The sequence below is a fragment of the Schistocerca gregaria genome, chromosome 4 (genome assembly GCF_023897955.1).
Source record: "Schistocerca gregaria isolate iqSchGreg1 chromosome 4, iqSchGreg1.2, whole genome shotgun sequence".
Classification (NCBI taxonomy): Eukaryota; Metazoa; Arthropoda; class Insecta; order Orthoptera; family Acrididae; genus Schistocerca; species Schistocerca gregaria.
Window position 1 is genome coordinate 570,393,292 of NC_064923.1, and position 25,378 is coordinate 570,418,669.

The 25,378-nt window shown below is 39.8% G+C and overlaps 1 protein-coding gene across 1 annotated transcript in view; it reads right to left on the minus strand.

Annotated features, from left to right (window-relative positions):
- Positions 1-25,378, minus strand: part of LOC126365967 (NF-X1-type zinc finger protein NFXL1) — a 103,524-nt gene that overhangs the window by 10,244 nt on the left and 67,902 nt on the right. Inside the window, exons 10-12 of the mRNA XM_050008764.1 lie at positions 22,432-22,599; positions 18,132-18,368; positions 8,672-8,869 (exon numbers count right to left, since the gene is read on the minus strand). Coding sequence (XP_049864721.1) covers positions 8,672-8,869; positions 18,132-18,368; positions 22,432-22,599 — 603 coding nt within the window. The remainder of the gene's footprint in view (positions 1-8,671; positions 8,870-18,131; positions 18,369-22,431; positions 22,600-25,378) is intronic.

Consider the following 25,378-nt stretch of genomic DNA (forward strand, 5'->3'; position numbering starts at 1 on the left):
GTTTCTTTTGTTTATCTTGCCAAAGCTACACAACCCCCCACAATGCTACAAACAATCATTAAAAGTGTGTACTATCTGATGATAAGTCGCTAAGTAACTTGAAACCAGTCATGGTATAGTATAATAAAACTGAACCATCACAAAAGGCAACTGCTTGCAGTTACTTCTAAGAACCTCCACCCACTTAATTGTCACAACCCTTAATTTTACAAGACCTAAGTTTCATTTTCTGCTGTTACTATTTAAAAAATGTTATTCATGCCTTCTGACATACTAGAAACAAAAAAATACAACCATTAATGACATGAAATGCATCTAGATCTTACAATATAAAACAAAGAAATTAAATCACATTCTACAACACAAATATTACAGGTCTGGATTATACTGTCCCTCTTCAGTTGTCGCAATAGGGGGAGGGGGAAAAAAACCTACATTAATATCTGAAAACTGCAAAAATTTTCCAGTTCTAATTATGAGATAAATTTACAATATGTCAATTATTGATATCCTTTGATGAAATGTAATTTTTTTTCCAAAAGGCATTAAGGATGAGATGAGACGGTGGTGGTTAGTATCTCACTGCTACAGGTTCAATATAAAGTTGCTCGCTACACTATATTGACAGTTGGGTAACTATTCATTACAGCAGAAGTCAAGATTCATCCAGCAATTCGCATGATATTTAAGAAAACAAAATCCATTTTCTCATTCAGTAGTAATCTTATATGGCCTTTTTTTCTTTTTCCTTTAAAAAAAGAGTTGTCGGCTTGAAATTATTTGTGCTGAGTGTTGCAGTTCAACATCTATGGGATATTTGCGGTTGGTTTCCAAACAATGCCGTGTAAAGGTGGGTTACGTTTTTTGTAATTTAGCCCAATGCATAGAAACCTCCATGTTTTTACAATGTAATACAAGCCACTCCCTTGTCAAGTGATTTTATCAGTACCAGTAATTTATTTGTCCAAGGATCACTTTACAATGTTTATAAGGCAATACACTCCCTGATGTAGAAAGCCACTAACTGCTTACTGGGTTTATGCATTTCTATTGTCATTACACCCCCAGTTCACAATTTCCAAGGTTCTCTCTTATCTCAGAAAACACATACACATCAGTGCATGTCTATAGCCATACATATAGAATTGTATCTGTTAAGTTCGTCTTCCAATTCTGAGAAATAATTGTGCACACTGAAATCTATAGAAAACTCTTACCTATTCTATTATTCTTATGAGTTTCAAACAGATATACCAATGACCTGCATGCGATTTATCTTGCTAAAAAAAGAATACAATTAAACTATATTTCTATGCTGTTATATTCTGTCTAGTTAATGTGATCTGGACTGTCATAGCAACACAAACACTCTGAGTGTTGAAGTTTCTATATCATTTCCTCAAAAGGCATTAAGCTCCAAAACATAGAATTACAATGACATTCGGGCAGCTCAGCAGTGAGTGCTTGTTGAATATTATCAACGAAATACCACTTGAAATGACAATATTGCCAATGGATCGAAAGTGTCATCACAGTAAAGGCTAACGTTGATCTACCCTGCACTCAAACTGTGCAGTTGAGGCAAAGCAAGTTGTATCCAATCTCATTTGTTATGTTTTTCTGCCTCCCAAGATTTTACACACTTTTTCCATGTTTTTCTGCCTCCCATGATTTTCTTAATTTTTTCCTAAATTATGATAAAGACAATATGATAGTGTGCCTAGTATCTAGTGAGTGCATAGTAATTTAAGATTCATAAATAAGCTCATTAATGAGCAATGAATGTCACTGATCATTACATACTGCTTGCTAATGTGGAGGCAATGATCTAATTAGTTAACTAAGAAACTATGTTAATCATGAAGTACTGTTAATTGAAAAGTTTCATACAGTACACCCTTACATATTTAGTGAACGGTAGGAAACATATTTCGGCATATTAACGCCTATCATTCGAAAGTATTTATCTCAAACTTTTCCATAAGGTATCTAAAATTGTCTGAAACTAATTATCTTCTGATTAGTTAACATTGAAGTTTTAGACCATTGCTAACTAGATTCTGAACTTTGTCATTACAGTTCTGTTGATATATTTTTTTATGTTGCATTTAGCGTGAAACATTTGCTAACTAACTCATTAATTAGAAAGTTCAGTATTTTGTAGGTCATAAAATATTTTATTTAAGATGGCTGCCGTCAATAATGTGTGGTGAGAAACATATTGTTCAGAGGCAAAAATATATATGGACCTAGCACATCTGAGGTCAGGCAGTCTGAGACAGAGAGTAAAGTGAGCAACACCTACATCTTTTGTAATGAGCAATGTGCAATAGTCCAATAACTAACACTCTGAAATTTTCGCATATATTGCGTACAGTTCACTTTCTTCACTAGTAGGCTTAATTCATGACTTCTACGATGGTAATTACCAATTAATTCTGAGTGAGAACTTATTAGAGGAACACTGTGATTACTGACTCCTATGAACAATGACTGGTTAGCAGGGCAGTTTTTATGGACTTACTGATTATTTTTGCACGCTATCTTAATTGTTTTTGAGTTCCTTAAATGTGCATGAGGTTAGTGATATGGTGAAATCATACATTAAATTTTTGCCACAAGTGAATCGTTTTGAACCTCTGGACTGTATTGTGTGCACTAGGGAAATTTAACATCTATGAACTAGTGTAGTAGATAACAATCTGTTTTCCTTTAACTATATGTAAGACCCAAAACTGGCCATATCAGTCAATACTTTAACCACCACAATACTGCTATAGACTATAAGTAGAACTAACATGTTTCAGCCAGTTTTGGAGCCAGTGCAGCTACCAAGAACAGACAAAGCTCATGCAGGAAGAAGCAGGTCTGTTCCAGAGCCACATGATTGTTGTCAGTACAGTTATGGAAAACTTCAGTTACTGGTGATATAAAACATTTTTTTTTTGAAAGAAGGGAAGATGGCACCATAAAATGCCATTAAAACCTTTGAAAATTACAGTTTTTTAAGAGACAGCCCAAAACATTTGTCAATGAAAATTACAGTTTTTTAAGAGACGGCCCAAAACATTTGTCAATGTACAACCAATAAGATTCAGATTTTCCACTTTGCCACGGGAAATGTTTTGAACATCTGCCTGATGGTAACAGAAACCATCAGATATAAAGCATAAGGAGTATATGTATATGATCCAAAGAAATAGAACTCCTTATCCAAGAAAAAGTGCAATGAGATCAAGGGCCCAATGCAACCCCTGTCAGATTCTAAACGACTCTGAAGCTGAATTAGCTCCTCTTTTAACGATAATACACCATGGACTGCTCTAACAAAAAAGCTAGTATGACTTTTAAAAAAATAGAATGATACACTTTTTTAATGGCATCAGAAAGTGCTTGGTAAGACAAATACAGTGCTATAATGTTTGTTAACATTGTGGCTGAAACTCTTCACAAAAGAATCTGCAAAATAGTCTAAAATTGAAAAACAAGTCAGCCCGAAAGTGTTATTGCATTGAAAACATGCTCATGCCAGGCTCCGTCATTGTATCAAGCCCTTCAACTGTTTATTTGGCTGCACTCTAGAATTAACAGATCATTTCTGCTTCACCATTCCTTGCAAGTAGACATGTATGTGAATGAGGAGAAGTTAGGCATGTTATTTTTACATTGTGAATGTCAAAGAAATGATGTTGAAATGCTATGACGGTGAATGGATGTCTATCCTGATTACTGTTGTCTGTTGAGCCAGACAGTTGCAGGGGTTATTAGGTCAATAGTGCAGACAGCAACTGACAGAGCATATGAAGAAGCTGTTCTGGCGACAATGCTCATCAATCCACATGGTGGCACAAGACATATTGCCAAGAAATGATGGATTAGCCAGAAGAGTGTCACTCATATCCTGCGTGTCACTCAGATCCTGCATCGACATAAATCTATCTTTATCATCTGTCACTATGTCAGATACTCACAGGAAATGACTTTGAACATTGTATAAAATTTTGCCAGCTTGTTCTGCAGCACCTGGGAGATCACCCTATGTTTTTCCAACGTGGGCCTTTTATCAACGAAGCAACATTTACGGAAAATGATTATGTAAATTTAGGTATCGTGCACTACTGGGCAGTGGAAAATGCACTCTGCCTTCATGAGGTACAATACCAATAACCAGGGAGGCCAAACGTATTGTGTGTCATTGTACGAAATTCCATCGTGGGACTCCACTGCCTCCCAGGGGTGTTAAACTGAAATAAATATGCCCACTTTCTTGTGAACCTTCTACCCATTCTTCTAGAAGAGGCACTACTAGACAAGTGACTGTGTATGTGGTTTCCAAACAAAGGCAGCTTAGCTTACTCCTCACATGTTGCAATGCAAATACTAAATGAAACATTTCCTACCCACTGGACAGGACATAATGCTGCAGAAAACCGGCCGGATGTTCCCTGATTTGCCTCCTCTTGAAATCTTTCTACGACGAGCACTGAAAGATGCAGTCTATCATGAAGTCCGAACTAGGCCAAAGGATATGTGCACATGCTTAAGTAAAATGTAACACCATATCTTGTTAAGAAAAGTGTTTGTTTAGTGGGTGACATGTCATCAGTCATTCTGATATTAACTGTTTAGTTTATTTAAATCTATTCCACCTAATTATAATTTCAAGTAGTATTTATAGGCACATTTGTCTGGCAGCAGTATTTAACCTTTAAGAAGCATTCAGACATCCCCAGGAAAAGACAGGTCAGGTATTATCTTTGTTTTTTGTCCCCCCCCCCCCTCCCAAATCAAAGAAAGTTAATACAGTAGGTTTCTTTTTTCCATGAATAGGGCTGTTTACAAAGTGAGAACAAATAATATTTCTGTTTCGGCTTTGAAATGTAAGCAGCAATGGGGAGGGTTTAAATGGACAATTTCCTGACATAACTGTAGTTGTTTCTGCAAAAATCTGGGAACAAACACATCTGAAATAGTTTTCCTATGCCCCATATGTTGTGCCAGAAATAGTATATGCTGTAGTTCCATATACAAAAATCATACAGTGAAACTCCTATTTTATGTTTTCATGGGTCCAGACTTAAAAACCACAAAACTGAGGAAAGTGCAGAATCGAGGAAAATGTTTAAATCCCCAAAATATGAGCAGAGGCATATGTAATTGGCATATATGATTAAAAATAGTAATTCTCACCAATATGCTGTATAAAACCTGTGTAAGTGAAGGATATTAAATGTGTATACGATAATCTGTGATAATAAATTTAATCAGTTCTTAAAAAATCACAGATGTGTAACAGCAAGTAAAAACTCCTCAAAAAATTGAAATAGTTATCAGTGTAGAAGTTAATTGAACTATTTTCCAACATGCTACAACCACAAATTGTACGTCAAAATACGCATTTTTGAGACATCATGCCTTTGTGTTCACCCAGAAAAAAAGCAAAAACTGATGAACATGGTGACTTAAATCGAAAACTGTGAAGTACAGTGACAGACGTCAGAATTTTGTGTGTGTGTGTGTGTGTGTGTGTGTGTGTGTGTGTGTGTGTGTGGGCGCGCGCGCGCGCCAATACAGATAAAAAGAAATAATGTTTTAGGCCAACAACCGCATATCACCATTGCATGGTGTAAGTGTATCTTTATATGCCTCAGTGTGTCCTCTGTTGTATCGAGTTGTTAGGCGATTTGCTTTCTCTTGCTGTATTAAGTTTTTCCAGGGAGGGGAGGGGGGAGGAGGGAGGATTGGGAGGAGGGGGGATCTGCAGTGGACAAGACAGTCGAGTTGTTACCGTTGCACCAATCTGACGGCTGCTTGTGGAATATATGAAGCAAGCAGCACAAGAACAGCAATACCACAAGATGCTCTGCAGAAAATTGCTGCCATGTTTGATAGAATACTGAGAAAGACTGCATAGAAAAGAAAGTAAGGTCGTTTGTCGTAGCTTGCTTCGAAATGTGAAATAAATCCTCAAGGCTCTGGAATGAATCTTCTGTTGACAAACAGCTATGACTAACAGCATTGCTTTCCTGAAATTTGTTAATTGTTAGATGATATCCAAGAGAAATTCTGAAAACTAGAACTGTCTTCCGCATTCAGTTCTCATACACAGCAAGTTTTTCCCACCAGTTGTTCTATAGTATATTTTTGCTCACTAAAGATGAGAACACTGAGCAAACCAATAAATCCATTTCATGCAACAACTAATCCCATTTAATCAACCATTACCAACTACCATATAAACTCTCCATCAAAATAATGTTGTAGTTTTAAAACCAATTATGAAATTTTTTGATAAACGCAACCTTATTCTGTGGAACACAGTGATGCTTAAGGCCTTCAGGTCACAAGTCACAGTAAATAAATAAAAAAAGAATGTATGATGATGACATCTTTCATTTTGTTTGCATGAAGCTTCAAGTATTAATAATGCAGCAGCATTTATTACAGTTTCCTCGTCTCTAGACATGACTTGGCAGATAATACGAAAACAGCACAACAAACAGCATTGCAGACGGAGCGAATACACTGAGAAATGTTTGCTACTAGTGTGGATAGAATCAGAGACAAGAAACAAAGTTGGAAACAGATGCAACATACTGTACAAAATAATGTTTCCAACAGAAACATGTTCCCAGTAGCAGTGTGGAGACGAATTCACACACCTTTTGGCAGTCTCCTTTTGGCAGTGGTTACGTCACTAGTGTGCTTTTGACTATCGACTTTTGCAAGCGCTTGTGAATATCCCCTGTGTGAACTGTGTGCATTTCAATCATCATTTCCATTCATTTTAGGCACCACATCACAAATATGTCAGCCTTATCATTAAACGTCAATTAGAGCATCAACGTGTAAGGCTTCAAGAGATTTTATAATAATTAATGCACTACACAAAATTTAAATAAGTAAGCTGTAGTGTGATGGATAATGTCATGGTTAGCTGAGTTAGAGGTTATTGGTCTGCAACTCGCTGTGTGCTAATACCCCCTCCCCCCCCTCCACTTTGCAATGTTAGCACATTCATTATGATCGTAATACAGTATGTTCTGCAACATTAAATGATGTTAAACATTTCTGTCTGGTTAGAGAATGAAGAATTAAATAAATATTTGCCTGTTTATTTCTGAATGTGTGGTGATTTCCAAGTGTGTGGTTAGGCAGAAACCTAAGAAGACAGCTTACATTCAAGCGAGTGAAATGAGCAGCAATAGAATTCATATTGTTCCTCGTCAGAAATACTTCGCTGTTTATTTCTGAATATGTGGAGATTTCCGAGTGTGTTGTTAGGCAAGAACCTAAGAGGACAGTTTAAATTGCTGCAAGTGAAATGATCAGCAATAACATTAATATTCTTCCTTGTCACAAATATTTCACATGTTGCACAACCACAAATATATTCCCCTAAAGAGTTCTTATTACAACTGAGATTCTCCTATAAATAACACATCCATAAACATCAACCTGATGCTACAGCGATCGACAAATCGATAGCCTCGTTCCTGGTTGTCTTCACAGCACCATCACATAATGATTAAGTCAATTCCTGCAAAAAGTAATGAGAAACGTGCTCAACCCATTGTCACTGCACAGTGAAGCTAAATCTTGCAATTTGTGTCGACAACACTGATCATGGATTACGTCAGAATTTCCTCTCTCGCATCTCCCTCATCTGCAACAGCCTAAAATATTCCCGTAACTCCACCATGACCCATGGTGCAAAACATATGTCTTTTGTGCCATTTATAACTTATTCAGTCACATCAAATGTCAAGAGGAAGAAAAGGAGATGAGTCAAGCAAGACATTGAGTAAGAATGTAGAACTGAGTAAACATTATTAGGAAGAAACATAAAAACGGGGAATTTTTAGCACTGATCTGTGTTTTTCACAGGGGCTACGAATTTATGGTGTAGGATTGTGAAAAGTGTAAAATCGAATTTTCACTGTTGCTATGTCATATAGCAAATGAAGCTTGATCTATGTAATGTAAGCCTGTCTTGCTGCATATAACGGCAGAGTCTGGCATGAGAGCTCTTCTGGTTGTGTTTACACTGCAATAGCTGTCTCTTGCCACGTTGCTCCCCAATTTTAGTATGTTCGTGGATTGTTTTGTGAAAGGTTTCAACGTCAATATTAACTAGTGCTATACCTCTGCAACTGTCTTTCCAAGAGCTACTGAATGCAGTTATGGAAAGTATATGGTTCCAAAAAAACCTATATTTGTTTCAGTATCTCAGTCGATACAAGAGTGGAGGCTCTTTATCATATACCAAAGTACATGCCCCTTAGCATGCTATCATTTGCCTAAAACCTCATTTCAATATCTGGAGCCTTCCACAAAATAAAAGAGGTGTTCCACCTTACACGGCTCATCCTAAATACCAAATGAATTAGTTTCATGAAATGAGATGGATGGAATAAAAGAAAATAAACTGTAGGAAATGCAATGACTTTAAACGATATTGAAGCAGTGCACTTAGATAACACTGAGCTCAAATTAACGAATATGTCTTTACTAATGGGAGTTTGTGCCAGATTGGGGGCTTGAACCTGAATTTTCTGCTTTTCGTGAGTATTCATCTGAACCAATGGGCTATCCAAGCATGCCTCGTTATGCTGCACAGTAAAATAAGAGACAACAAAACTCAAGAAATAGATGCTGTAGATTCAGATACCTTTGCTTCTTCCTCTTTCTTTTTCAAACATACTTCATCACATTCCACTTTCGCCTGTCCATTTCGAACAAGGTCACATGCAAAGTCTCGCTTTATACGCCGGCACGGACATGAAATTTTCACTTTCTTGCGGCACAGTGAAGAATCTGGACAATCACCTGGGTGGCAGTCAGCTTGGCAACGGTGTCCACAGGCAAACTGGAACAAAAACATCTAAGAGTTACTCAACAACAATGTTTGTAACTAAGTTAAAAGCTTGGAAAGAAGTTTCCTATGGTATATCAGTGGCAATGAAACTATTAGTGATAGAGGACAGTCTGATTTGGAACTAGGGAGGGAGAAAATCAGTTATGGACTTCTCCAAGCAACCATCATGGCATTAATTCAAAGTGATTAGCAAAAACTGTAGAAAGTGATTAGCAAAAACTGTAGAAAGCATAGATCAGGATGGGTGAACAGAAGTTTGAATCATACTTCTAAGAAATATGAGCTCAAAAATTTCAAAGACTTGGTAACTTGTTCAGTAATATTAAAGACAATTGACAGAGGATTTCATTCTTTCTGGAAGACAATGGCTGGCGAGTTGCTCCAAGTGGCCCAGTACTGTGTGTCATCACATCCCCATCCCCACAAGCAGGAGCGCTAGCTTTGTCCTATCCCTATGTTAGTAAGCCTTATAATCGCCACATTAGATGATTCTGTGGTACAGCAATTGGATATAATTTATAACTGTGCCCAAGTGCCTCAAGGTGAAGCTATAATAGGCTTTGAAATCAACTGTAATTAAATGCCAACACAGAGGAATGGAAAACTACTGTGTGTGTGTGTGTGTGTGTGTGTGTGTGTGTGTGTGTGTGTGTGTGTGCGCGCGCCAATTTTTTCACATCATTTTATGTGAGCATGAGCACCAACCAACTGTCCTCTATCACCAATAAACATTGCCAAACTGCAACCAAAAGCAGAGGTAATCACCCAGTGGTGGAACACGCTGCTGAGCACAACACGTTCAATTTCTGTTTCACAACTCTTGCCACCTGGACCCTTCTGCCCAGCAAAGTTTTTGTGAACTAGTAGACAGGAGCTATCCTTGCAACACATCCTTTGTTCTCATAGTTCTCCCAGCCTGTCTCTGATAACCTCATCTTCCCCTTTCTCTTCTGACACCTCCTCCCAATCCACTCCCCCACGTCAGGGTCATCATGTGCTGCATGAACTCACCAGCTCTGGCATTCAATATGTTGTGTACCCATCCCTTCCACTTGCTGCCTCTGCCTCCCGCACTTTTATCTTGCATGCTTGCTGCATCCCTCAGAACTCTCAGCCACCCTCCACAGTCCCTTATCCCACACAATGCTCACTGCAGTGTATCTGCTGAACTACTCTCCTGGCATTGTGTATTCACGTGGCACCAATATATCAATGTGCACACATCTCTCTCTCTGTCTACCTGTGTGTGTTTTCGTAGCTCAAAAAAAGATCCATCCAAAAGCTAGCGTAGTTGTTATTCTCTTTTGTACATCTGTCAATGGCACCTTGCCATTACTATCCGATGAGTTGTTATCTTTACTTCTATATCAAAATGAGAATTGACTTGAGAAAACTGTCAAACTGCAACGAACTTAACATGTTGTTGGTTTGAACAACTCCTCATTTCCAACCCTAACCATCTTTCCTTTCTGACAGAGAAACTTAATTCCAAATACTGAAACTTCCTCCCACCCCCCTCCCTCCTCCGTGCACATGCACACATGCTTGTAATTTTACATTTTCTCAAATGAATTATCTTTTTGATAGCCTTAAAGAGAAAGTACCCTCAACAAAATTAATCTTTGATGTTGTGGTGAGTTGTTCTACATGCACAGTCTGGTGTGCTGGTAGTCACCAGTTCAAATACAATCATCAGCAGATATGTTATTAAGTATTTATCATTTCTAGAAGGTTCTTGAAAATTTTTATATTTGCAAGGTTTGCTTATATGTATTCAATGTTTGTATAACTCGCAGCACTCTCGATCCATGAGGCAGTTCGGTTGTGTCTGTAATAAATGTACTTTCAATGATAAGTGTTGTACTTCACTGATGACCCTACTACATGGTCTGGACTTGATAGTACTATGACATGATATTGGTGGATATGCCAAAACACCTACATCACCATGGCTCCAATTAGGTAACAAAAAAGCTGTCATCTATACGGACAGGTGCCAGAATACACGCAGTATATCATTTGAAAAGTCTGTAAATTCGGGAGACCAATGGATTCCAAGCCAGAAGCAGGTCAACTGCAAATGAGGCACCCATCAGTGTTTTCCAGAAATGCTGGCCACGACTCCAAGAAATTGCTGAAACGATTCATCCAAGTCGACAAATAAAACAGGTGGGATAGCTTGATGTGTTTGGCAAATGTATATTTTTTACTTGGATGGCACAGCCTGTAAATGGTTCAAGAACACTGAAGAGAAGCTCAATAGCTGGGAAAAATTCCAGTGGCTAACAACAGCAAGTCTGCTTAGCTGAAGAACAGGGCCCAACATCATGGTTAAATGACACAGCCTTACATACAGAATGTTTTGCTCTATGGAACATTTTGAATCTGAAAATGACAGAATCTGATAAAATCTCTCATTTGATGAAGAGAGTCACACAAGATATGTTTTAAATTCTTCTGGTAAAGAATGCCACAACAAAGGAAGAATTTATCATGAAGTGGTGCCCCTGCTTTGAAAAATACAAAAGGAAAAGAGTTGGTTCAAAAGACACATCGACAAAGTCTTGAATGTGATCCCTATGGCAGTTGCAGATGACCACCATACCCTCACCTCTCTCATTTGTTGGGTAGTGAGGGAAGAAATATAGCTGTTTATGACAGCCAGTGAAGTTGGAGTGAGTATTGAGTCATGGTGATAGCTCCTTATTGATTCTTCCCTGCCTTCCATAGTCGTGTGTTTACAGCATCACATTTCCCTCTATGTATCAGTTCTCTTGTGAAGCAACACCTCTGGGGGTTCATCGAGGAGGCAATGGAACACGGAGGGAGCCAGTATGATGAAGGCATGTGAACAGCTGGGTACGGTGAACCATATGACTACCAGTGGCAGCTATATTTCTTAGGTGCTCGTTTTGTTCATGTGTTGTTGTGGTCTTCAGTCCTGAGACTGGTTTGATGCAGCTTTCCATACTACTCTATCCTGTGCAAGCTTCTCATTCTCCCAGTACCTACTGCAACCTACATCCTTCTGAATCTGTTTAGTGTATTCATCTCTTGGTCTCCCTCTACGATTTTTACCCTCCACGCTGCCCTCCAATACTAAATTGGTGATCCCTTGATGCCTCAGAACATGTCCTACCAACCGATCCCTTCTTCTAGTTAAGTTGTGCCACAAATTTCTCTTCTCCCCAATCCTATTCAATACCTCCTCATTAGTTATATGATCTACCCATCTAATCTTCAGCATTCTTCTGTAGCACCACATTTCGAAAGCTTCTATTCTCTTCTTGTCCAAACTAGTTATCGACCATGTTTCACTTCCATACATGGCTACGCTCCATACAAAAACTTTCAGAAACGACTTCCTTACACTTAAATCTATACTCGATGTTAACAAATTTCTCTTCTTCAGGAATGCTTTCCTTGCCATTGCCAGTCTACATTTGATATCCTCTCTACTTCGACCATCATCAGTTATTTTACTTCCTAAATAGCAAAACTCCTTTACTACTTTAAGTGTCTCATTTCCTAATCTAATTCCCTCAGCATCATCCGACTTAATTCGACTACATTCCATTATCCTCGTTTTGCTTTTGTTGATGTTCATCTTATACCCTCCTTTCATGACACTGTCCATTCCGTTCATAGCCTTATCATTTCTCGCTTGCTGCAATTTTTGAGGGAGACGGCATCCGGTTGTATGATTTCCATTTGTCTTGATGTCTGTTGGCTTATGATTTAGGTGATTCAATGCTGTGTGTGACTGGATATTTAGTGCTGCCCTGACAATATTCAACTTGCCTTCCCCTTCTGCACCTTTCATGTACAGTGGTCTTACTAAAAGAGAGTTTGGCTTGGTCTGGTCTTCGAGGGTTCCTGGAGGGCTGAACTTAATGTGATTACTGATTGAGCATCTTTCTTTGTTTATGGGTATTTTTTATTAATCGGGTATTTGTGCCTCTGAGTGCCTCTCTAAAGGTGATTTTCTGTGTTATTTTTTGTATGTGCAATTTGTCGTTATAGTGGCTGAAGGCAGTTGTTTATCCTTTTATTGTATTGGTGATTACTTTGAAGGTTGCCCTGTTTTATTTAAATATTGGTGGCCATCCTTTTTTAATAAGTGTGTTCTTAATTGAAGTTTAGTCCTTTAGTATTCTATAAACAATTTTGTTGTGTAAGTGGCTCTGAGATTTCTTATGGATGGCAACATGAAATTTTGGTTGAACTGAAACGTTTAATTAGGCATATGAACACCTGAGGCTGAAGTCTATCAAATTTACTTGTATTTTCTACTGCTGGTTATTTTAGCAGTTGCCTTTTTTACTTTTTTTATTTGTGGGCAAGTGGATTTAAAACCTGTATGTCTAATGTGTATGCAAATTGTGTTATAGACTTCCTTGCTTAAGGTGCTGCGTGAGCAGCTAATGGGCATGAAAAACTGTTCAGTTTCAGTTCTGTGGAGGTAAGCTCATTCCTTCTTGTCTTATTTAAATATATGCTGTTAAAAGGCTTGGTGGCCTGACAGTTATTGGCTGTATTTGTCACTAAGCCTCTAATTATAATTGTGACTAACCAGTTCGTTAAAGCTTGAGGCTGTCTTAAACTCATATGTTCTCTTTTCTTGAATAGAGATCCTTGTTACAACAGTTTTAAGGTAAGTTGCTGCTCTTTGATATGTTCATGTAAGGGCTTCATTTGTAATTATTAAAACTGCATCTTTGGCACTCACATATTTAGTGCCTTTTGTTAATAGCACTAACTTGCCTCAGCTTGCAGCTGACTTCTCTACACCTCACAGGTGTGGGGACATGTTAATGTTATGCACCGCCTTGTTGTTTGTTAACTTGTCGTGGCGCAGGGGATTGACCTAAGCACGGTAACTCAGGCCATCTGTTGGAACAAGCAACTTAAGTTCTCTTGTGTATTTTATGCCCTATATTCTTACTCAAAATTGTACCCTTTCCCTCACAACATCTTGTTTGTTAGAGTTTTAGAATTAAGTAATTGTACTGTGCCAGCTTTGTCTCAATGATTGGGAACTCAGGGTTTACTTGAAGGTGTTTCTTTTAATTGGCTATAGCCTGAACTGCTAATGTACTGCTTTTACCTTGTATCCTTTACAAGCAATTTAGTGTTATTTATTTAAATTTTTTATAGAAAAAGTGGTGAAATATGGAAAAAAATCTGCTTTAGCAGTATATTAGCTTCTTTTTTGGTATAAGGAATTGTTAATGTTATTATGAAATAACTTGTCGTCTTTTAGAAAATACTGAAGGATTATAAATTGTAGCAGCTTCTGTGATTAACACAGTTTGGTCGAGTGCGGACTGAATGAGGAAACAGGCCCCCAGGGCCTCGTTTTTACCATTTTCTTAATGTGAAATGTTACTGTTCTTTATTGTGTTTATATCTCTGTTATACATTTTGACATATTTGTTCTTTGGTGGTTGTTTGTTGAAAGGGAGTTTGATCACTACTTTATTTAATATTGTTTGTTGTTATTTGAGTAAATGTCATCAAACAACAAATGACATTATTACTCTGGGTTGCCCCCTCATGCTTCCTTATCCTTATGGCAGCCAGTGAAGTCGGATTGAGTATACAAGACATAGTGGCCATGAATGTCAATCCCATATGTCAGGAGGTAATAGGAGAATGTTGAAAAGGTGTATCAATCTTTAGCAAATGCAATGTGAAGAATGTATTTGGCCAACTCGAGACTTATGCCGTAGCTGTCAAATGACAATCCAGCATCTGACCACTGTAATGCCCTGCAGAAGAGCAGACATTTGGAGGAGAACATGCCAGTCTGTTTTCACCGTGGGTACCCTGGACATATCATACACTACTGCAAAGAAAGAAAACGAGTGTTTGACAATTATTATGCTGCAAGAAGTCAACCATCACAGCAGTTCTATTCACACCAGACAACTACAGGCGATTATAGTCTATCTGTGGGATGAAGGACTTATCCATATTCTGGACGAGGTGGCTCCCTCCCATCACACTGTAGCCATTTACCAAAGACATACAGAGGTACAGGCTGCTCTCGCCTAGCCACCAAATTCAGGAAAACCTATGGATGTGAGGCTGCCACAGATGAAAATCCTCCATGGGTAACAATCATCAAGATGGCAGCAAATCACATCGACACTCACCCAGTCCAGGTGCATGTCGAATCAGGGGGCTTCTTTTTCTGTTATGTTGAATACTTATCATTGCCAGCTAATGAAGACTGTGTTTCAGGATATGAAAGCAAGTGTGCTTAACAGTTCAAATGCGAAATACATCCAGCTGACAGGAACACATATTGCTAGAATAATTGTAAAAGACAGAGCATAGCCCTTCAAATTTGTTTTTAACACAATTTAGACATTATGGTTATTCTCAGATTAGACTTCTCGCAGGCATCGCAAGCAGTCATAGCGTGTGCAAGGTCAAAGATCCAAACTGATTACATTATTCCAATAAACACGCATAACAAAGATTATTCTGGGTGAATGTCTGCCACTTAAGACATCGTTAACTTGCCGTCATCAACAAGACTAGTCCCAGTCACCAATCAAGATGTTCGGTTAAACTGTGAAGCTTTTGTCAATTACAAAATGCTACTCATGCTCACAAAGGATATTTACATGCCAGTGACAATCACATGCATTGTAGGTGGTCAAGATCTTTGGATTACTAGCTGATATAAGCAGCCACAACTCATCCCTAATTATGTGTGAATAGGAACAGCCAAGCCAGTCCTGGATGGGCAGCTCAAATCTACTGACAAAGAATTGTGCTTCACTGTCAATGTGCGCACAGAGAAGAATCTACATAGGTGTTATGAAGATTATAGCATCTACATTCATTCAGTTGGCCAAACAACTTTGAAATCTCTATCAGGACCTGAAACGAGCTCATGGATGCAGGATGCCAGAAATCAGTTATGATGCAACTAGAAAGCAACATGGTAAACTTGCTGTGGGTCCCTCGTCACACAGGTATTATTGGTAGTGAACAAGCTGATAGCCTAGCCAGAACAGTGGCAACGACCCCATTTGTTTGACTGCAACCTGTCCTATCACCAAGTTGATGATGAAATCTAAATATGTTGTTGTAAAATTTTTGATCAGCTACAGAGACATGGCAAAACCATATTTAAAGATAAGTTCTGTGATCCTACACTTGAACAGGAGATAGATTAAATTCATGATAATTTTAATGACTGGTCACGGGAACTTCAAGGAATATCTATAAATAATGACAATGCAGAAGGCAGCTCCTAAATATAGACTACATGGTGAGAGGGATGAAACAACACACTAATCTTCCAATGTAAAGCACTGGAGTGCATAAGACACAAAAAATTTGTGTCACTAATTGAAAGGGGCAAAGTACTCCTGAACTACAGACACGCAAACAGGCTACTGACAAATTGAAGTTGATGGAGAAGAGGCTGCCTTCATAACTCCTGATGGCCGATAACAGTTCAAACTTATTCTGTGTGAACTATGCAATGTTCCATCACCTTCAAGCACATGATGCTTTGACACCTTAAATAGATGATGGATCTTTGCTATCTGGATGGCACTGTCATTATTTTAAAGACTTCTGAAGAACACATAACCTGTCCGACAACGTGTTGAAATGTGTTGAGACTACAGGCCTCAACCTCAATCTGACGAGTGCCTCTTTGTTGCTCAAGCAATAAAAATTTTGGGGCTAGGGTGGAGTCAGTCCTGAACAAGAGAAAATAAGTGCAGCCAAAGATTTTCCAACTCTTCAGCACATTCCTGATGTGAGAAGTTTTTGCAGAATGTGCTCATATTACAGGCTGTTCACAAATTATTTCTGTACCAAGGCATATCCCCTGCAAGAACTACTGCAGGAAGACACCAAATTTTTCTGGAAGAGGTGCAAGAAAGATCTTTCCATGTTCTTAATGAGGCGCTAACATCTTCTCCAGTCCTAGCTTAACAAGAATGTCGAGACAGAGTTTCACACCGACACTAGTTGATACAGGATTGGTACATTTCTAGTAAAAATTCGGGAAGATGCTGAAAAGGTAATAGCTTTTGATTCCACAATACTAGTCAAATGTGAGATGAACTACTACACAAACAAGAATGAATGCCTTGCCGCTGTTTGGGCCAACAAGTTCCAACCATATTTGTTTGGCAAACCACCACTTTCTATACTGGCTAACTAGCCTGAAGGATCTGTTGAGTTGACTGGCGAGATGAGCACTGAGGCTTCAGAAATACATCACAGTAGTATACAGAAAGACGCAAACATGAGGATGCTAGTCAGCTTTCAAGGAATCCTATGGTGGAACACAGCAGCATAAACAAAGTCTGTCATCAGTGCATTAAATGACACTGCTGCTGAAAAGAGGGAAGATCCAGTATTGCTGAAAACCATATAGTACTTGAAGGAACAGGAAATGGCCAAAGGTGAATTCCAATTAACATTGTGATCATATTGTGCATATCCTCTAGTGCACTCATACAGACTCTTTTTAAAAGATCTTGATCCAGGGTGCTGGAGTTGGCTCCAAGGAGACAGTGTGAAACAGTGGGCCACTATTTCTCCTAAAGGGGGAGCAATGCCAAGAGCTAGGCTGCATACCTTGTGGAGTAGTGGTTAGGGTCACTGGCCGAAGTGCTTCATGTCACCAGTTCAAACCACACCATCAGCAAATATTTATTATTTAGTATTTGAGTGCTGTGTGTCACCAGTTCAAACCACACCACCAGCAAATATTCGTTATTTAATATTTATCATTTCTAAGAAGTCCTCAAAATTTCTTCTGTTTATAACATTTGCATATTCTGGAATAACATGTTTGGATAAATAGCAGCAAATCTACCCAGGAGTTCAGTTATCTTCTGGCTGTATGTTGGTGTTCATAATAAATATGCTTTCTCTGTTAAGTAGTGCACTTCATGAACAATCTTGTTTTTAGATTAGTAATTGATTGTGGTTACAATGTGACAGGGTATGGTTTTCAGAAATACTTAGCTGATTTACAGTCAAACTAACTAAATCAGTAAGTGTTAGCTCTTGATTGTCCATGGGTTCATTAAAGACAAAAGGAAATCTGTTCATCACAAAACTGCATTTATATCACAATTTTTTATTGCCACTGAGTACATGTGTGAATATATAAAGAATGAAAATGAGGGTTTCACATTGAGGAAAAAAGAGGCAGTATTTCATAGAAACTAGATAACATACACCAAGTCTCTCAGGAACAAATACTTACATTTTTTGGGCAACGATTTTTGCAGGATTGAAGTATACTTCTGGAATCCTCACTGGCGTTGATCCATTCACTGCAGCGTACAAAAAGTTGGTTGAGAGCACAGTGGCATCGGAGGCGTATCATTTGTGGGCAAGGTGCACAGGAGCCAGGGTGGCATGGCTTTGGACAGATGTGTGAGCAGCCTTCAGGACGGGGTTTTGAGCATCCAGCTTCACACACTTCACATGTCTCCCCAGCCTATTGAATATCATTAAACAAATTAATAACATAGTATACCTCTCAGAAGTTGTTTCTTACAATTACTTGTGTTTAGTGATACATAATAACAAACATAACAATATGGAACAAAACAGTTATCTTCTTGCCTCACCCTAACCTATAGGTCCACTAATAGAGATACAGAACAAATTGTAATATGAATTACAGCAGGGTTCAGCATATTGTTATATGCTGAAAGTTGCACTAGGTGAAAGAACAGCAGGTTGGGCTATAACAAGAAGCATCACTGTCAGTTTCATTTTTTATCCCAGGTCAGGAGGAAAACACTATAAAATCTAAAAATCAATTGTACTTAATCTAACAGATTGTCAACTTTTACACTCATAAACATTAAGGATGACCAATATTCACCTGCTTGAAGAACTATGCACATTATACAATTTACTTTGTTTGACCCCACAAGAAACACCTTTTGATAACGATGTGTAAGTGGTTTTATCTACCAGTATACATCACAACTTTTTTAAGGAAGCCTGAGAACTAAATTGTGTTTCAAATTCAGGCCAATCAGGAACAGCCTTTTTTTTTCACAGTTGGTTTCATTACTTTGAGCAATTGCGTGAAGTACAAAGGTGGATCACACAAAAAAGCCCTTTATAACAACTGTTTTCTCCATCTTAACGAACCTCAAAAGGCCAATCGGTTTGGATGGATTGCCATGTCATCCTCAGCTGTGGGCAGCACACTGCTCTCCTGGCTATTGTCTGTTTTTGTGACCAAAGCAGCTATTTCTCAATCAAGTAGCTCCTCAATTGGTCTCACAAGAGCTAACTGCACCTTGCTTAGCAACATTGCTCAGCAGACTCTGACAGTCACCCAACCAACTGCTAGCCAGGCCCGACAGCAATTACCTTTGGTGATCTAACGGGAACCAGTATTACCACTGCAGCAAGGTCATTGGCCTAACAACTGTTTTAGTTAAAAACAATTCTAATTTCTGTTTTGTTAACTTTGTAAATGATAAGCCATCTTACTGATACTCTTACTCATCAACCAATTTACAACGACATTTTCAAATAAAGTGTGAGGGCATGGCTGAAGTCAATTGCATACGAACTGTTGCACCTCTGCTTTGGCCACGAAGAGCTTTCCATCAATAACTTCCCCCAGCAGCCCAATAGTGCATAAGTCACACAGTGAGGCAATTGAATTACAGGACTGATGTTCCTCTACCAGTGGATAACTGCTTCTCAGATTTTTGCAAAAAAGAGAGAGAGAGAGAGAGAGAGAGAGAGAGAGAGAGAGAGAGAGAGAGAGAGAGAGAAGAAGGTAACCTCCCTTCTTATACCTCGTGGGAAGCATGTTGGAACAGCAACTCATGCAGATTTGTGTTCTTCCTACAACAACTTCGAAGCCCAACAAGCTGACACTTTTCAGAATACCAACTCATTCCTAGTGACAGCTGAATGCTTCCATAATTGGCTTGAGGTTTCCAAGAGATTTCAAACTCATAGAATTTTGACATTTTGAACAGTGCTGTTGATTTTTTTTAAGGCGCAAAACAATTGAGGTCTTAAGTCTACACATCATAACCTTTGAACACCAATAAGTAAGACAAGTTTAAAGTGACTGTATGTTAAGCCCAATCAATGGAAGGAAAAAGAGCTAAAAACAATGACTTCTCCATATTGCTACAATGGATAAAAAGTAAAATGCAACTGACAGCCCACATGTCATTCTCTAAATTGGACAATAACATACACTGGAATGCAACAATTAAAAATAGGCCATTGGGTCAGGAAATGGCAAAGAGTCAAAGGTTGGTGACAATGAGCATAAAATAGTGGGGGATTACTGTGTTAACGAATGGTGATGGCTATAACGACAGTGCCCAATATGCAACCTAGCCAAAATGATCTCCTTGTGACAAGAGGGGGTCAGCCAAGCCATTGGGAGAGGTTTACTTCCCTGGAGCTTGTTCCCATGAAGAGAAGGCCAGGGTTGATGCCAAAATGACACCATCTGCAGACATACAGCAACATGATCATCTGAAGGAGTGGAAGAGCTAGCAGGTTGAGGTAGGAGAACTGCAGCCTTGGCAGCAGCATCAGCAGCCTCATTTCCCATCAGACTGACATGACCAGTAACCCACATGAACATCACAGTGGCTCCCTCGACAGCGAGCAAGTGGAAGCTTTCTTGGGCCCATTGCACTAAGGGAGAGACTCTGTAGAGCACAGAGAGGCTCTGAAGGGTAATGAGAGAATCAGAGCATATGATAAAATTACAAAGCCTGTGTCAGTGAATGCACTGGGTGGCCTTATAGAGGATGAGGAGCTTCGTTGAGAAAAATTGTTTAGTGTTTTGGAAGTCCATACCAAAAATGGCTGATGCCAATGACAAAGGCACACCCGACACCACAGTTGGTCTTTGCTAAGTTGCATGTGAAGGTCAAGAAACTTATAGTGACAGATCGAATCCTAACTAGTGTTCTTGGGAAATGAAAGAAGTCCAAGATGAACACCAGCTGCTGCATGAAGCCAAAGTGCTGAAGGATTTACACCCATTGGGAATGTGGCAGGCTGCGTGAAGTTAAGCTGCCGGAGCAGAAGCCAAAAGTGAATTCCAAGAGGCAACAGAGAAGAAGGGTGTCACCCATACTGGTGGTCAAGGGAGTCATCTAAAAAGAGGGCATATGATGGGAGGCCAGGCATGGAAGATAAAGGGCATGCATGCATACCTGCTGAGGAGGACGTTGTGCCAGTATGGCAGTGGTAGTTTGGCAACTTCTGCATAGAGACCCTCAACCAGGCAAGTGTAAAAGGCACCAGTGTTAAGATGGCATAAGCTGGATGGACATACAGAAGAAGAAATGAAACACTCATAGACCAGTTTCAAACGAAGAAGGGATCATAGAAACAGAGGGGGTGGTTCGATCTGCTCCCCAGGAAGTAACGCTTAGGACACGCAGTGGTGCTGATGCAGGGTTGATGCAAGTGGACACCCCCCCCCCCCCCCAAATATCTCCTCATTATATCTTGAACTCTTTACAGCTATGCTCCATGTGGGGCCAGGAACTGTTACTTTTTCAGAACTGTGCAAGTAAATAGCTATGAATTTTGTTCTCGAAATGATGTGTTGTGCAACCCTCCTCAAGGGAGCACAGAAGCTCACACATCACAAGTCTAGTGGGTGTGCAATTTAATGACGCTCATTTATATTTGATCCACCTTATCAATATGCACAACAACGGCCAATGGCAACTCCTAAAGATAATCAGGGACCATCATCACTTTACAAGGTATACTTGCCTTAAACAGAATTTTACCCTTGCAAGTTACAGAGGAGTAAAAGGAAATACATATACATTCATACACACAAGCAAGCACACTGAGCACACCTGACCGTCAACTCTGGCAGCTCGGACTGGAGACACTGGACATGATGGTCATGTGTGAGAGGTATGCTTACTTGTGCAAGTGTGTGTGTGTGTGTGTGTGTGTGTGTGTGTGTGTGTGTGTGTGTGTGTGTGTGTGTGTGCGCGCGCTTCTCCAGAGGAGCATTTGGCCAGAAGCTAAATGTGTAACTGTCTCTTCGTTGTGCCTGTCTGCAACTCAACATGTCTTCTTTACAGTGAGTAGTAACCCATGTTTTTCCTTATATTGTTGACATTCTTGCACTCCACTAAACAATATTCTGCATTAGCTACTCTGGCTGTATTTAGTCATTTTGCAGAGCTCAGGTGATCTATTCCACAGTTTCACATGGAGGAATAGTACTGAAACATTTATAGGGGGCAGTTGTGTTAAAGTTATGATCAGAATATCCTTGTAAACTTTTTAACAGTAATTTCATTGTAATGTATATAAGTCCCATAATTGCCCATTATCAATGTAAATGCAAAATAATAATTGATCAACAACAGGCCTATAAAAATAGCATAGACACAAAGATTCACAATTAAATGAAATGAGAACACGAATAATTTTAAAGGGAGTACTAGATTACAACAATTAACAAATAGATTTAGATGTGTGTCTAAATCTTTATTTATCACAGTATTAACATTGGGATTGATTACCTCTGTCTCAGACTTTGCGCCTACAACTTCATGACATGGTAGCGTACATGTATGATTGCCACAAGCCAAGCGACGGCCACATGGACGTTGACATGAAGATGGCTTGGCTAGATAACATGGCCAGTCACTTGTTTCATGACCACCAAGACAGGTTACAGGCATCGGCACCTGTAGGAAAAAAGCATTTTTGATGTATATGATGCATGCCCTAATTTTTTTAATAAGGCTTACATAACAACAATATGAATTCCATTGGGATTTTCCATTGTTTAGCAAATGGATGGAAACGGCTTCTTCATATATATATATATAAACAAAGATGCTGTAACTTACCAAACGAGAAAGCATTGGTATATTGATAGGCACACAAAAACACACACACAAATTTCAAACTTTCACACCCCAACGTTGCAAAAGACTTCTTTCCACTCCCGGGATTGGAATGACTCCTTACCCTCTCCCTTAAAACCCACATCTTTTCATCTTTCCCGCTCCTTGCCTCTTTCCTGATGAAGCGACCTTGGGTTGCGAAAGCTTGAAATTTGTGTGTGTGTGTGTGTGTGTGTGTGTGTGTGTGTGTGTGTGTGTGTGTGTGTGTGTTTTTCGTTGTACAAAAGATTCCAAGACTTACCAAGCGGGAAAGCGCTGGCAGACAGGCACATGAACAAAACACACAAACACACACACAGAATTACTAGCTTTCGCAACCGATGGTTGTATGTGTTTGTGTGTTTTGTTCATTGTGCCTGTCTGCCGGCGCTTTCCCGCTTGGTAAGTCTTGGAATTGTTGTTTTTAATATTTCGAGCTTTCGCAACCGGTGGCTGCTTCGTCAGGAAAGAGGGAAGGAGAAGGAAAAGGAAAGATGAAAGGATGTGGGTTTTAAGGGAGAAGGTAAGGAGCCATTCCAATCCCGGGAGCGGAAAGACTTACCTTAGGGAGAAAAAAGGATAGGTATATACTCGCGCTATCACACACACATGCACACACACACACACACACACACACACACACACATGCATATCTATCCATACATACACAGACACAAGCAGACATATTTAAAGGCAAAGAGTATGGGCAGAGATGTAAGTCAAGGCAGAAGTGTGGAGGCAAAGATGATGTTGAATGACAGGTGAGGTATGAGTGGCGGCAACTTGAAATTAGCGGAGATTGAGGCCTGGTGGATAACGAGAAGAGAGGATATATTGAAGGGCAAGTTCCCATCTCCGGAGTTCGGATAGGTTGGTGTTGGTGGGAAGTATCCAGATAACGCGGACGGTGTAACACTGTGCCAAGATATGCTGGCTGTGCACCAAGGCATGTTTAGCCACAGGGTGATCCTCATTACCAACAAACACTGTCTGCCTGTGTCCTTTCATGCGAATGGACAGTTTGTTGCTGGTCATTCACACATAGAAAGCGTCACAGTATAGGCAGGTCAATTGGTAAATCACGTGGGTGCTTTCACACGTGGCTCTGCCTTTGATCGTATACACCTTCCGGGTTACAGCAGGACTGGAGTAGGTGGTGGTGGGAGGGTGCATGGGACAGGTTTTACACCGGAGGCGGTTACGAGGGTAGGAGCCAGAGGGTTGGGAAGGTGGTCTGGGAATTTCATAGGGATGATCTAAGAGGTTACGAAGGTTAGGTGGACGGCGGAAAGACACTGTTGGTGGAGTGGGGAGGATTTCATGAAGGATGGATCTCATTTCAGGGCAGGATTTGAGGAAGTCGTATCCCTGCTGGAAAGCCACATTCAGAGTCTGATCCAGTCAGCCTTCAGATCGCGGATAGCTTGGGCTTCAGCAGTGGTGATGTTGGGAGTAGTTGTCTACCAACCCAAGTTCACCAGAGAATCAACATAGCCCAGCTTTAACAAACACTTTTTTGCCTTTTTCCACACCAGGTCACCAGTTGCTTTCTAGTTCACCTTTATCTCTCCCCATATATTTCTATTTTCATTTTCATTTCAGCCTCATGTTACACTTGCCACCTTCTAATACCATGTCACCTTCATAACACCCCCACAATGACCCCATTAAGTTTTATTTACATTCCCTTGGCAAACATGCCTTCGCCCTGGCCAGATTACGCTCTCATATTTCATTCTCTCAGGCTTGTCTGACATTTGGTATTACCCCGAAAGGCCTCCCACTTAAAGTTCCCATCTCTGGCTGCAACCCTTCTTTCCATCAGTCCCTATACCAGTTCCAAACTGAACAATCCATTACCCTCACCCACCTAATCCTTCACCTACACATCGACTCAGCCAATGAACACACCCGTCAACTCCTATAATAAAAGTCCTCAATCTTTCCTCTTTCACATCCACACCGTTCAGAGCATCCTCCTAAGGCCAACCGCAAATTAGAACAGCATGCCACCCTCCACCTCAAAAAACTATCCAACCTCCCACCTCCGGAAAGGCAACTCACTCAACCTTCACAACCTTTCCAGCAAACTTCAATCTCCTCTCATTGCACACAAACCCAGTCTCTACCATCTACTCAATCTCCCACTTCCAGCTCCACTCCCTCCAAAACCTCAAAATTCCAATCTACACAATCTGGAACCACAAAACCCTAATTCAGTAGTTAACCTTTCCTCCAAACCTCTCTCCCAATCCGAAACCTCTGTCCTATCCAAAGGCCTCACCTTCAGCCCCACTCCCAGATTCAACCAAACAGCCCTTGTCAAAGATTTACTGTCCTACACTCGTACTCTCTGCTGGAAATATCACTTTGCCATGAAGAGAAATGATCCTAATCCTACTCCTAATGATACAACTCCCCAAGACACTATTCAAATTGAACCCTGCCTGGAACAGTTCCGTCCTCCGTCACAGCGGGATCCACCACCTCTTCCTCAAAATCACCCTCTCCAAACCTTCCAGGCATTTCTGACTTCCAGCCTTGCCTCTCAATCCTTCTTAAAAAACCTTAATCGTAC